At 35.0% G+C, this 15,722-nt stretch overlaps 1 protein-coding gene across 6 annotated transcripts in view; it reads right to left on the bottom strand.

Annotated features, from left to right (window-relative positions):
- Nucleotides 1–1,468: 1,468 nt before the first annotated feature.
- Nucleotides 1,469–15,722, bottom strand: part of LOC117208867 (sodium- and chloride-dependent glycine transporter 2-like) — a 30,270-nt gene continuing 16,016 nt past the window's right edge. For 4 of the 6 annotated variants that reach the window (XM_033450322.1, XM_033450323.1, XM_033450326.1 and 1 more), the window contains exons 8-10: nucleotides 14,964–15,302; nucleotides 7,131–7,283; nucleotides 1,469–2,724 (exon numbers count right to left, since the gene is read on the bottom strand). In XM_033450322.1, coding sequence (XP_033306213.1) covers nucleotides 2,587–2,724; nucleotides 7,131–7,283; nucleotides 14,964–15,302 — 630 coding nt within the window. In that variant the 3' untranslated portion in view covers nucleotides 1,469–2,586. Of the gene's footprint in view, nucleotides 2,725–7,130; nucleotides 7,284–14,370; nucleotides 14,812–14,963; nucleotides 15,303–15,722 lie in introns of those variants that run through there. The other 2 variants (XM_033450325.1, XM_033450324.1) reach the window with 2 other exon arrangements.

The following is a 15,722-nucleotide window of genomic DNA, read 5'->3' as shown; positions in this document are numbered from 1 at the left end:
GGGGACTAAACAAGTCAATTTTCAAAGTATCACGTATAGCGAAAAAGAGGCTGGAAAACAGTGATTTTGATACAGCGCATAAACTAAGATTGATAGTTTTATATTTGGTCGGTCGATATTATGGTGATAATTTTAAAAAGGATATAAACTGTAAGTATTTCACGCTATGAATATATCCAATAATTATACTAGAAATGCTACAATTATACGCGAACGATTGTACGGAATCGTGCATATATATCCAAGTACAAATAGATGAGATAAAGATAAGGAAATACGTTTCTCGACTTCTTCGCGGCTTTACTCGTGATCTATTTCGTTTCTACTTCGATTTTCCAGAATTGTTGCATTCTTATGTTTTTCGAGCTGCCTATTTGTCTCGTAAATTAAACGCTTGATGCACACGTACCCTGATTTATATAAACAGTGTAGTTTTGTGATACTGTAGTGTTACAAAGATATAAGTTTATTCTCATTATTGGAAAGAAGATGAAAACGGAAAAGGTAAGGTCGAATTTTGTATTCGAAGTCTGCCATTTTTAGATTCGTAACGTTACTGGCCAGATTTCTTTTCTCTTTGCGTGTCTGTTATCACACTTGTTTCGATTACTCGTTTCAAAGCCAAATAACAAATGAGTATAAATTAAAATCAATCTTTTCTCTGCTTTAGTTCTTCAAAGAATGCGAATTAGAACCGTAGATTTAAAAAACGAAATAATCGTTTATGAATTATTCCGACACGTAGAATTCGTATGTCCAAATTTTGTTCAACCCTCCCTGTACATTATTGGAGAAACCTTGGATCGATAACTGTTTCGTTCGCATAGAGGAAACATTTATTTAATTTAATTTTGTAAAAAGATTTGTAGCAGTGACAATCAGTTAGTTGATTCTGTGTATGAATTCTATTCGATATGACCGCAATATGTGTATTGCAGATGCGACAACATTTCTATTTCTGTATCATATTCCTATGGAAGTCTCACAAACAATCTCTGTCGTTTCGCTGCGTAACGTATTTGTTACCAACAATCCTTTGGGCATAACATTAGAGTAAATTAATAATAAGTAACGAATAACTATCGTTTTTCCCAAATTGGCAAGTTATCGCTAAACCCTATATCGAGATAATTTTATCACATTTTGCGAATTCTTTAAATTTTCACAACATTTGTTATTTCCGCGATATTCCCTGGCAAATATTTGTATATATTGTATATTAATATAAGTATATGAATATGTCTCTCGATTGAAATAATCTTCTCTACTTTAAATGCCTTAACTTAAATGTCATCCGCATTGTAGCGTCCCATTGTGTACGAAATATATGCCACTATTAAATCTAACAACAGGGACGTCATTAATATTTTGAAGATTGAACATTCTATCAATGACTTGTCAACCATATATCATACAAAAAAAGGTTCATCAGAATTTTTCATTCAAATTGTAAGATATAACAACATAGTATAAAGAACAAGTTGACATTTATTAAGGCATTATAAATCCAAGTACTGTATTTTCAACATCTTTTATCGTATACAACGTTATTAAATCGAGACCAATTAGATGACACATCCCAATTATGGAATAATTACGGATTCTGGAAAAAATAAGTTGACATCGGAATGCATATCGAATTTTGCACACGCTCGGTATTCCAGTGGAATTGCCGATACATTCCCTGTTTGAAATGCAAAGAACGAAACATCAAAACGAACCGATGAGTTCTTTTCAGGTAAAAATTGCAAATTCATTAATATCGTTGGTACGCGTTAGCGTGTTCACATGGACATAGAAATTAAAACGTTGCTTTGAAACAGCTAGGGAAATGCTATAACACACGCACCTCGTTGTAGTTGATGCTACCCACCGCGGCTGTTCGCTAGCATTAATTTAAAAGTTTCAACGAAAACAGAGTTCCCAAGTTTTACAGCGAGTATTGGAAAATATGAAATCGGCCGAAGCGTTAATATATCGTGGCTCTTCGTTCTCGCCCGAAAAATCTGCCGGGTTCCTTGGAACTTCCAGTCTGACTTTTATCTGATGGAAGCTCTTAATTCGTTTCACATCAGACAAAAGCGAATGAAAGAGAATACAACAAAGATAATCGATGAACAGACAGCGGAGATTTATGCGAATCGATATTTCTACGAATACGATTAAGAAAACGCAACTTGCCTAAAAATGAAAAAATGAAATTCCACGAAACAAAGAGCAGAGAAAATTGATGAAACTATATCAGATAAGCTTCGATCGAACCTTCGCTAAAATTTCCAAAATTTCGAAAAGTGGAATTGGCTACTTCGACCTGTGTATGACTCGAATATTACGAAAGTTCTATATTTTAGATATTTTTGCAAATTATTATAATTAATTATAAGTTTTTGGAAGTTACATGCATTCTGTGTATTTTTGCAAGTTTCACAGAAACGCATAAAAATCCTCACTCTATTTGTAAAACTTTTCTAACAGAAAAAAAACTGAGTAGAGAAGAGAGCGTTCTCGAACGCTTAGATCGGGTGATTAACATTCGCGTTAACGTGACTAGAATCGTCTAAAAAGTAGATGAATTCGTTAAAATCATTAAATGTAATCCTCTTGCGGTTCGTTTCTATACGGTTGCGAGATCTTGATGGTCGCCATGGACGAATTGCCGTTACCTGCACCTTTCTCCACAGCTGGTCCCCACGTCTTCTTTGGTCGAAACAAACTCCAGTCCCTCTGCGGACAATTAAAACGAAAGTTAAATTCTTTGAACAATCGCTAGCGCCGGGCTTTATGCAAACAATTCGAGTTGGCATTCTCCGAGCTCGCCGTTTCAACTGCACGCTGCTAGCCATTGTTAGCCAAATAAAAGATTCCACTGATGTTATCCAAGGGCCGTATGTTTTTTGTAAACGTTTAATCTGATCTCTTAAAAGCATTCGAATGTTTCTTAAAACATACTGCTGATAGAATAATAATTTAATAAGTATTTAATATTAAGAGTATGTTTTAAGAGTGTTATTTGAATACTTTCTCTCGCAAAAACTAAATAATAGTATATCTGTATATATATCATTAATCATCCACTTTGAAGAAGATAATTTCAAGAGTTATAGCAATCAAACTTACACTTCCTTAGATAACGATTTTGATTATCTCAAGAATCGCAACGATAGCACCGTATCTAAAAGATGTTCTAAAGAAACAAGTGATATTCAGATTTGTCGTAAAATCATCTTGCATTTCGCGTGTAAAGATTTTCAATTGCGATACGAAATATAATTTCATTAAAATACTTGCCGAAAGTAAGAAAATAATGTTTTGTGGCGAGTAAGAGTTAAGAGTAAGATGTCGCGTCTATTAAAAAAGTTTGACCAAGTTGTTGATTAAGTTCAAAGCATTAACATCTAACCGTAGCGGTCGCTGCATCGCAAAAGGAGAGACATCGCAGAGATTTTCTGACTGGCACGCGGGCTCATATCTTCCCGAAGCTGGCGAGTAGTTTGAAACTGTGCGGAGAGTCGAAAACAAGAGAAAAGGAGATAAGAGTAATAGTAAATTTATCGAGTAAAACAAAGCGGAAGCGGTCAAGAAGAGGTCAGAAGTACGGCTGAAATAGGTTCGATCCGTACGATGGAGCACGGAACGAAACTTTTCGTTTCAAAGTACGATTACCTACGTACCGTGGAAAAACTTGTATTAAGACATTTCAAAGTTGGTGAGATTTTACGGTAAAGGGAAAGCAACTTTTAAATCGGCGCATACCTGCTGCAGGGCTTAACCACAGTTGAACAGTACGTGACTCTTAAAAAATTTGCAATTCGTTCACCTTTGAATTATGGCCACGATATCGCCAAACACTATACAATTATCGTTCGTTGGCACATTTTGTCCTGGATATTTACAGTGTCTAACACCGATCACGGCGTTTCTAAACACACTGTAATTCTCGTGCAATTACGTAATTACGAAGGGCATCGAAATAATTCGAAAAGTGTGGTTACTCGAATTTATGAATTCATAAACAAACTAGAAAGAAATTCGCTTGCATAATTCAATATACAAATAGCTTAATAGAAGCGCTTTTACCCCTATCAAAGTAAATAAGGAAATGTTAATTAGAATCCATAATATGTTCTCATCGTTACGAAAAAACGAAGAATCAGATGGAAGAAATAAAACTGCAGGTTGATATTTCATCGATTTAACGATTTTTAAATATCTGTCTTGACTACAACGTAATATCAGTACGAAGCATTATAATTACATCATTCGATGAAAACGGATATAAGTTTATGACTACATTATCGCAATGGATTCACGTTTTGGGGAAAAGAGAATTACGTGTAATATTTAAAGTTAGAAATTATAACATATTCTGTAATTTTTATCATAAATACAGTTAGTAACTCATTTTATACGAATTTTATTTCAGATATCAAGGAAATATACCTTTTCCTCCGCGTTTTTATTATTTCATAAAGTTAAACATAAATTGTTCGTTTAAAAACCGTCAAATTAAAACTCGATAATAGACGAGCAAGGGTTATGCCATAAACTTTATTTAATTTCAATCAGAATAGCTTTAAATGAAATATATAAAATTGAGGAAATGATAACGCGTGATATTTCTGATTGAGCATGGTACAGATCTAGCATATCTGTTAATGAGTAAAAGAAGTAATACACTCGCACAATTACTTCCTATATCAATTACCGGAGAAGATGAACAGGAAACTAATATCGCGGATAACTTTCAGTAGTTATTGCTAATACATATGAACTTCCGATACCAGCTAGTATCCTATATTGATTTTCTTTCAACGTTCCGCGAATATTCCGGTTTGTTTGCATTGCACTGAAAAAGTTGGTTCCGCTGAAACAAGAAATTTAATCTGCTATATTCCCACATCAGATTTTGATCGTTTTATTGCGATCTTCGTGAATAAAAGAAATGCTCAAAGATATCCTTGTCACGTGTTCGATCAGATGCTTTGGCAAGTAATTTTTAAATGAAACCTCGACCACGTTCGATATTTAATAATGCTTACGACAAAAAATTAGAACTCCGATAAAAAGTGACCACAGTTATTATAAGTTAATTAACTTTGACACGTTATCGCATTTATTACAAGGAGACTGCGGATTTTTATGTAGATGCATGTCTTTGAGAATATAATCGAAGGAGTAGTTACTAAAGCCTCTATAGAAAATTGTTTTACTTGCCAAATATACATTATAGAAAACACTACACTTTGGATATTATTTTATGTATTTCTTCAAATTATGTGTAATTTTGTGTGTAATATTGCATCTTCAAATTGTCTAACAATAATCGATTCAGATATTGTATTTTTGTCATCAAGTGTCACGCAGTTTATTAACGTTGATGAATTTACTGTTGATAAATGTGAAACGTAACGCGAAATCGTTTCAAATTGATTATTCGATGAAAATTTACCGCTTTTGAAGGCAGATGATGTCTTTAACGAGCGACAGTATATATCTTATTTAGTTATTACGACCTCGGTTTGCTTCGATTTTCATTTATCTAATTTGGGGATAATATTCTTTGGTAAAATTTTGATTTCGCTAAAGATTGGAAACTGTAAAAATTCGAAAGAAATATATCGCAATTCTGAAAAGTTTGTATTAGTTTCAGTTCGAAGTACACATCCATTCAAGACCTTCTCCTTCCCTTGTAAAATATTGAATCAGTATACTATCTTGGCCTTTAAGTAAACCGGATACCACAGTAAATTGGAAGAAAAAATACTGGAAACCGATAAGCCCTGCACTGCTTTAATCTTCAAATTTACGCAGAAACTTGTACACTCTTGTAATACCATGATTCTATATAAACTCAACCATAAAACATCTCTTCTAAGAAATACTAAACAAAAGAATTTAATCCTCGAACAAACGTTTGGTATTTTATCTTCATTATACAAAGTATTAATTTTTTCCAAATGTTATTTTTTTAATACAAAATCAAGTAGAAAGAAATAGTTCATTCCTGCGCTATTCCAAACCTCAAGTAAAAGTAATACCACGGCTCCTGCAGAAAAAAAAAATTGGAAGAACACTGAAAGTTATCGATCTTCTCGCTACAATAACTCTATCGCTGATCATAAAAAATTCTTGAAGATAGTACTATGATACTGTTCTCTTCTCTGTCAACAAGAACAAAATGTTTTACAAAATTACAAGGATCGAAACGATGAGACTTTCTCGAAGAGTCACCTTTTATGTCGCTGTTCGATTTTCTTCCTATAACATGGTTAACACAATTTTCGTTAGCATTGAAACTAGTATATTATAAGCATAGCTTTGTAGAGAGCCTACATAGGAACTTCAAAAAAGAAAAACAAAACATCGTTAAATTGGATTATTGATAACTATTTCTCTGGTGAACGTTTCTCTTTGTAGTGTTACGATGTTGAAATATCAGTCCCGAGTCAAATGGATTTATAACTCGATTATAAATGTGCTGTTATAAAAATGCAGAATTGTTCGAGTATGATTGAGAAATATAACGGTATGTGTTCGTTTTTTGCCAAAATTTGAGATTTATATTAGGAGGGTGTGATGTGTAAGGAGGTAGCACGCGAAATCTCTCCGTCAAACGATTCTTACGATACGACACGTTTTCGAAAAGTTTCCGAGTCCTTCGTCCGAAATCAGGGGTTTCTGCTATGTAAAGATATAGGGCACTCCGTTCAAAATGTGCTAACGGTAACGCTTTTATTGCCGTCTCGAGACGCGAATGTTCTCAAAAACCCTTAAACGCGATCGAGACCGTTTGGCCAACCTGGAGTAAAGCCTTGATGTAGGATTATTATAGTTAGAATCACCGTAAACTCTAAACAGCAGGAGGTGGCGGTGCTTCAGCTAGTAGCGTGTCGTAAAAACAAGCGAGCAGTTTGCATAATAATGTCTAGTTTGTTGAGCATTATGCCGACTGATATCTCGAGAGTTAGCTTATAACCAGTCCGCTTCCGACATAAACTCGGCGATTTGATAGCGTGCAATTGCTGGTAATCGGCCGGCAAATTAATGCTTATTAGTCTAGTCGTTACGATAGAAATCCATGAGATTTACCGATCGTTGTTATTACTCTCTCGTTCTCGTGACGAACTTACCGGACCTTTCCAGAGGCGACGGATGAAAAAGAACGGCATCGGGGCGAGGGTCGACAGGCCGATCAGTATTCCGATCGCATTCACCCAGCCAGGGAATATGTACTCGCCATAACGAGGCATCTCGTACGTACATATTTGATACACGAACACCACCTGCGAACGAAAAACCACGAATAGAGGAAAAGAGGAGGGAAACAAAAGGAGTTCTTATTTCTTGTGTAAACTTCTCGGGGGAGCAGTAAGCTTGATGGTACAACGGCCAATTAAGAATTTGATATTTTTAATCGGGGCTGACTTTGGCACGCTCTCCCTCAGGTATCTTTACGACTTCGGTGCATAGAATTTCAGATTAAAATGAAAATTTACTCCTTCCTAGCGAGATCTGACTCCAATAAGTATTTACTCGTCGATTAAATCGCCTCTGTTGTATCGTAGATACCGTACTGTTGTGAATAGTGTTATTTTTCGTTTCATTAACTATAATCTTTGCTGCACTGTGTTGTAGGTGTATACAGTGTCGCTAGAGAATATACGGACACTTGGCTTGTTCTTGGCAGAAAGTAATTTAGTTATAAAATTGCAAATATACAACATCGTCGGATCATAGAAATATATAAAATTTATTTTATCTGTCTTAGTTGGAAAGCAATATCGAAAAAGGTCGTATTTAGATTTTATACGTATTTCGTACATTTTATATGTATATAAGTAAGTGTAAATGTGCGACATATCGCGTAGTACCAAAAACAAAGCAGGGAATATAGCGATTGATTTCCCACATGTTGCATGACAGCGAATGTATTAAATTCTTGAATAATCATGAATACGAATTGTTTTTGTGATTAATGACATTAATGTCAAATGATTATGAAATTATTTGTTTGCTTTCATTTCGTGTGTGAAGAGAGATCGATAAACTAATTGCCAGTAATATCTTATTGGGCACTGTATACTTACAGATTTTATCGGAAATGAAGTGGATATCACAAAAGTTATCGAAGCGATAAGTAAAATCTATAGAAGATATCAAAATTTGAACATGAAATATAAAATTAATTCCCCTTAAGGAACGGAAGACCAGTTTATTCACGTAAATTATTAGCACTGCCTTCGCTAAAATTCTGGGAATAATAGCTATAATTTTTGGTATTTAATTTCCTCCTTTTTGATTTTTTAAAACGACTTATCGTATTCGTAAAAGCCTAAATGTATCTACTATTTGAAATCTAAAGAAATATATTAAAGCGTAGTGACAAATGTACGTTTGATATCAAAAGAGGAAGCATAATAGAAGATAAGGGGAAAAAGAGTAAGAAAGAAGTAATAAAAGTGAAAAATGAAATAACATAATAGAAGAAGATGAAAAGAAGAAAGTGGGAAAGAAGTAATATTGCGAAGGATGGAGTGATATAATTTCAAATTAAATGAAATTGATCTAACAGCTTCAAAGCTTTAATAACACACCCACGATCTCGTCGTACTGATAAACTTAAATTCCACACTAGTCTCTGTAAATCATCGATTTTCGTTAAACATGATTAAAAAGAGGAGAAGAAAGTAATAATTCGCCACTGGAAACGTCGTAATATATAAAATAAAAAAACAACGGATCCTATGTAATAAAATATAATATGTATTATATAACTACCATAATCTGTAGGAAAAATCAATATATTCCATTTTCTGGCAACCAGCAAGTCCATAAATACTGACGATCGATACCTTCGAGTTCGCTATGTAACTTACATTAAACATACGAGCTACACCGAAAGGAACACATTGCCCAAAGTTCCCGATAGGTATTAAAACGTTTCCGGAATGGCGTGGGAAGTTTCAAAGCCGCCATTGCATCCTATCTGGAGGACACGTTGTATATGAAAATCAAGTGACTGATGACCGAAACACGCAAGCCGATTTATCGGAAAACGGCGATAAATCAACAGAGATCGCACTCGATTGATCGCGAAACAAAGCTCGCAGGCTTGTTGTTTCCGTTGTTTTTCCAGAAAAAAAGGAGAGTGCGACCGAGGAAAGCTTCGCTCTTTTCTCCACGATCAATTCGAGTCTGTGCGCTTTGAGACAGAAGTTAAGTTGTCGATTTGATTGGTTGCCTCGAAATCAACCTGCGGACGAGGCCGGTAATCGATGAAAGAGGAGGAAAAACCGCCACTCGATTCGGCGTACCGTGATCATTTATTTCGATACGATTCATGATCGCTAAAATGGAACGTGACAGGGGTTTCCAGCAATGTGGCTCGCTTCACGAAAAAGGAGAAGAGGTAGAAAAAGAATGGTTATTGAGGAAAACTGCCACCGCTTATATTCTTGCGTCTGCAATTGCGTATAGGTGGTATTAGATCGGTGCATATGAAATATCGAATATAGATTTTTCTGCAGTTTCAATCTGACAGAACGAATCATCCATTAAATTTTCTCGTACTTTCGTTCGCGTAAAATCGTATTAAAGAAAAAGAGCTTTGTTGTATCATACGAGTATCGACCGTGCTATGATAATACAAATATCGAAACCATATTATCAGCCATCGTAATCAAAGCGTATGTATATTCGTGTTTCTTTATTTAATATCTATCGATATCTTAAAAGAATCTTAAAATAATCTAAATGTAGCATTTGGGTAAAATTACGTAAATGTTAGAAGAGTGTAATACTAGATTGTTGAGAAAGCTCATAGCGACTTTAATAATTAATGTCAATTCTGTTGTATATTTCATGCGATTGGAAGAATATTAATCGCAAAACCAACGTGGATATGACATTAAATGCAACGATTTAAAAGAAATTCCTGGATTGATCAATAAAAAGACGTTGCTTTTCAGTAAGGCAAATTATCGATGAAGAGCTAGAAATATGAAGAATTTGAGATAGTTGAAATATCAAACTCCATATATCTCGTTCACCAAATTCGTTATTATTTATTTTTCGCTGTATCGGAATTCTTTTAATTCGAAGAAGTTGGATATTTTAAGAGCCTGTAAAAATAACTTCGACCAACTAATCGCTAAAATCTACTCGTCTGAAAGTCGTGTTTAATTTCTTGCAAAATATCTAGAAACATTTTGAATCTCATATTGTTTATCTCTTTCAAAAAGCTATTATTATATGCTAATGAAAATCCATGGATGACCCTGTTTAAAATGAAGATACTTTCGTCTTACTTGTAAAGCCACGCAATATTCGCACAGAACATCGTCTTAAAATTCTAAAGGTAAGATAGATATCTCGAGTGATAAAGTTAGACGAGATACCCTGTAGAAAAATATAGAAAAATGTAGAGAGTAAATATAGGAAAACATAAAGGGTGGCTGCTCGTTAAAGCGAACTTCCCCTGGAGCAACGTCATTCCATGCGTATACATGAAAGTATACGTAACTTAGTACAAACAGTACATGCCATGCTCGTTCATTTACAATTACGACAAAATAAAAGAAAAAGGTACACGTAAAGATTACTGTCTTGCAACGTTCGTGCTAGTAGACTGTAATCGATTACGATTACTCGTTAGATTTTGTAATTAATTAACGTATAAAACTGGTAAAACGTATATTTAGAAATATATTAAGATGCGGTTTCTCCTTCGAGTTTTTAAGGGGAATATCGTGGACAAAAGGAACTTAACAAAAAACAGAAAGAAGATAAAAAGAATCCGCCTACAGTGCTGCCAGTTAAATGTAGTCGGGTTATGTTGCCAAGATATGGAAAAACGCGAAAACAAACATTATGCATTTTTTGTGCTATCGTGAACACCAGAAAGATATAATGCGAATATCTATATACAGTAAATATTTGGTGTAACATTTATTTCAGTGGTAACTAAATATGCGCTATTTCGAACAGAATTTTAACGAGATTTTGATGCTTGTGAACGTAATTTTATATCATTAATAATTTCTCGAACGATAAAACATATCTCGACATACGTTCGTCCTTAATCAATAATAGATACTTTTATAATCGACTGGATTCGACGTTGGTAGTTGAATTTGAAAAATAAAGAACGGAAAAGCATAGAACAAGGTGTATGAAAATTAAGTATAAATTATTGTGCTTGAACCTATCAAAATTTATGTTTGCTTACCTATATGTTTAATAAAAATTCTTGCAACGCAAGAAATGTCAGTTTCTATTATAAAGAAAAACAGAGAGAGCTAATCGATAAAAGAGGAAATGCAGTACGTGGTGAAAAATTACTCGGAATAGATTTATAAAATTTTTAATGAATTTATTCCGGTTCATCCTGTATAATTAAATATTATAAAGATAATGAACGTAGCGGGGAATCTATAAAAGACCTAACTGAGGTTTAAAAAGGAGCTTTAAGAAGAATTATAATTAACAATTAAATAGACATAGTAAAAATTGTAGAAGTAAGATTTTGTTTATTTTTAATCCTAATCGCCCCGTTAATAATAAGAAGGGATCACTGCAACGAAGCACTGAACTTTCTAAAATTAATCAGGCTAGCAAAAACTCAGAAGAAAATGCCGGACATTAGCATTACAAAAGTTTACCGATGTAAAGGTTTACAAGAAACGCCCTTAGATACTTTCCAATGCCAGCGACTGATGCGAAACTTTTAAGCTATTTTAAGCTTTTATCGGAGGAAGCTATCCTACGATCCACATTAATGTTTACGAAACGAACTCTTGGAAGACAAACTATCGCAGAATATTATTTCCGGAAATAAATTAGGATTGATCGAGCGTCAATCTCAAATCGAGCTATGTCGTATCGAACTAACCGGCACCGAGTATATCGCATTTAATAAAGCGGTCTATCGATCAGATTTAGATCTCTTTGGAACTCTCGATACAAAGACAGATATAGAACACGATAGGCATCGGTGGAGTGCAATGACTCGTGAAAATATTCGAACACTTCCAGGAACTTGTTATATATTTATATACGGTATACGTATGATACAAAATATTTTGAGATCTCATTAGACAAGAGTCACGACTATCGTGACTAGATCGATAAAACTCGAAACAGATATATAGAAACTATATATAAAAGTTAGAATATATTTATTAAAGACACACATATCGCAAAGATCACCAAAGTATTTGGACAGACAATTATTCGGTATATTAATAAGCCACAACATGTAGTGAGACCATCTTTAGCACTAATTATACGTTTAAGACTACTATTCGTGTTGTATACTAATTTTTCAATAACAAGGGGATAGCAGAAACTGTGAAATCTCGAATGAGTTGACTGTATTTACATTCTATGCTTCGGATTGACGTAAAACAACCCCAAAAGGATATGAGTGCATGGCGCTCTGTTTTCGAGAAATCGATTGAGAAGTTACGATCTTGTTGCAACGATTTGTAAGTGTATATTTGCAACAAATGTCTTCTAACCTCTATATACATTTTTGAATTGAATAACTTCTATATACATTTCATATTTTACTGTTACAAACACGATAGTCGTGTTAAGAAAATTTGAAAAAGTTTCGTATGATATATATAATATGTTCGTAAAAAAATTCCGTGATAAGTTTCGAATACTTTCGTGAGCCACTGTAGGTTGCGATAGAATAGAACCGAGAAATCTTTACCGGAGAGACTCTACTCCGCTCTTGCTGCGATAATGATGAAAATTCTCCAAGGTGACTCGAGAGAATGATCATTACTTGCTTCTTTACCGTGTCTCTCTGCGCGTGCTTTCGCCTGTTCGAATTAGTGATCCAGATATTTCACTGGATTTGCGTTTGTTAACGATGAAGTGGGCGCAATGGAACATAATTATTTAGGCTGTGATTTTTTCAATGGCTTCGGGCGCGCGTGACGAGGACCGAGCGCGAGGTCATTTACTAAACAAGATGCGAAAGCAGTAAAGGCAGAGTAAAAAAAAAAAAGAAAAGAAAGAATAAGAAAAAAATATACGACCGACAGGCGGAGGAAGAGTCTAAAACAAACGGAAAATCAATAATGGAGCACAAGCGTCGCGCTAAATGCTTGCAGACCGAGAAGCAAAACCGCGATAATACCGTCAGTGAAAACACCTCGAAAGGAGAAAGGATTAACGTCTTAACTATGAGGTGCATGCCCGGAAAAAGAGAGTGGTACGAACTGAACGAACGAACTAGCTCGTGTCCGTGAACCGGATTTGTTTAATCGCTCGGATGATTCGTATGATTGCCATGGTTTCAACCAAGTTTTACGGAAGCTAAGTGTGATTACACGGTATATTTGGGGGCGAATATTGGGCAGATTCAGATGTATAATGGCGAGAATGAACGATGATTTATGTATTTGAAAGTTCTGAAAATGTAGATAGCATTGATTGTTTTAGAAGCAATCGGAGTATATGAAATATTTAAGACGCCTAATGCAATTTAATAAAAAAGAATATTTATTAGGTTACTCATCTTGTAGCTAACGGAGAGGCGACAAAAGCGAACGCAAAATATACGTTTTCGTGGGAGATTATTTTTTAATAAAAGTAAATATGACTTTGAAGTGAACCCTGTTTTTCAAAGTAATATTTATTTTGAAGAATCTTAATGTGAAATTTTGTAGAAATATCGTAAAAGAATCGTAAATTTAAATAATTCGAATTCAGTTTTGGGAAACTGACATTTTTTATTGCGCTCAGACATAGATATGTAGCGCTTCTTTTAGTTTAAAAGCGTCAAATCTTCATCGTGCCGAAATAACACGAAAATCGATTTAGCTTTATCCCTATCATATAATTATCATTTGTATTATATAATGGATAGGAGGAACGATATAATCACAACAAGGACATGCGTAATTGGCTGCTGACCTCACCTAAGAGCACAATATACAATTCAGATACTAAGCATTATACATTCATGTATGTCAAAGTTATGAAACTCTGACAGAAAGTTATTGTTTTCAAAGTTGCTCGAAATTTCCCAATATAACTTGTATCTATTGTATTAGGAAATTCAATTTGAGGCTGCATCATTAGTAACCAGCGAAACTACTATTAAAATTGGTTGAACGTAAAATATTTATGACACTTTAAAACAAATTTCACAATTGATATAGTTTACCTGGAAACTTTCAACCAATATCTGCATGTAAGTTGCATTTATATCCAACACGTATCTATTCGACGCTTTCTTATCTTACACTGATAAGACGTACAGCGTATTCGTGCACTAGGAATATACGGAATTATATGTTAATCTTTTTTTTTTCGCGAAACATTAGAATGCGAATTCTGTTTGTATTATATTTAAAGATTAATTACATCTTAGTATATTTAAAAATCACTTACATTTCTACGAACTGGAAGAATATATTTCTTTCGAATATCGAAGAAATTTTGTAATTACAAGAAGCTTTCCTTTTCAAGATAAAACTGCTATTCTGTTGTCGTAGTCGTTGCCAAAGTTTCTAATGTTTTATACTTCGTTTATATTTACGAAAAGATGTTCGATTCTCCTAACCGATTACAACAAATTAATTGACTTTTATCTAATAACATTTACAATTAACATTTACGTTTTAACCTAATCAATTTTAATTCAACCGATACTTTAGTATCTTCGATAATTCCACGCTGCAGATTACAAATCAGGGGATTTTCAATGGAAATATTCTCGGCATTTTAGTTTCATTTAGTTTCATTTAGTTCCATAGAGTTTCATTTACACAGAACGGCATCGGCATCCGACATCTGTAAAACAAGTTCGATATCGATCGAGTTAATTATCGGAGAATAACTTGGACATAGTTGGCCAGGTGTATTTCGAGGATCCTGGTGCACGGAAACAACTGTAGCAACGCGTCAAGACACGAACGGAGGGGATGCGATTACAATGCACTTACCAGACAAGTGATAGGCGCGAGCACAGCCCAACTGAGCCACCAATATCTGCGGAGCAAAAGGCTGAACCGCATTTGCATTTCAGCTATGTTACGCAGGAATTTGTTGCACCCGTAACACCAGCCTACCACGCCGACCTCGGCAATGCCGATCAATAGTATTGCCCAAGAAGCGGTGTTCCAGTCCATCAGCGTGAACAGGTAAATACCACCATCGAACACCATCGGTATAGCAAGGAGCCAGCAAGTGACGCATATCCCTAATACCACGTAGCTCTCGTGTTTTCGTAAATCTGGTCGCAGGTCCAATATGGCGGTGTTTATCGCCTGCACGCCTGCGAACTGCGTATCGTAAAAAGCAACGACCGACTGTGTTACTCGAGATTCGATGCTCGCCCGTCGGGGATTCTCGTTACCCTTTCTCCGTTTTTATATTCTTTTCTTCTTTCTCGCCCCTTTTTTCCCCCTCGTATATTTTTTTTTCCTTTTTTCTTTCTTGACGCCGTCTGTCTTAATTACCCTTCAGCGTGCAAGCTGCAGAGGCAGCAGAGGGGCAGAGACGCGTGTAGAAAACAAAAAGCCTTTCGCTTTCTTTCCGCGGCTCTCCCTTTCTCTCCGCCAGCTTTCTTTTTGCCTCGCTCGTTTACCTTTCTACGGTTCTCTCATTCGTAGGGAAAAAAAGGTGGAAAGACGAGGACAGGAGGAAAGGTGTGGATTTCAGTGGGACGGCAAACCATAACTCTTTCCATGATATACGAGCCT

The sequence above is a fragment of the Bombus bifarius genome, unplaced genomic scaffold (genome assembly GCF_011952205.1).
Source record: "Bombus bifarius isolate JDL3187 unplaced genomic scaffold, Bbif_JDL3187 scf7180000008163, whole genome shotgun sequence".
NCBI classification, from domain to species: domain Eukaryota; kingdom Metazoa; phylum Arthropoda; class Insecta; order Hymenoptera; family Apidae; genus Bombus; species Bombus bifarius.
This window is presented reverse-complemented; position numbering and strand designations above follow the sequence as displayed.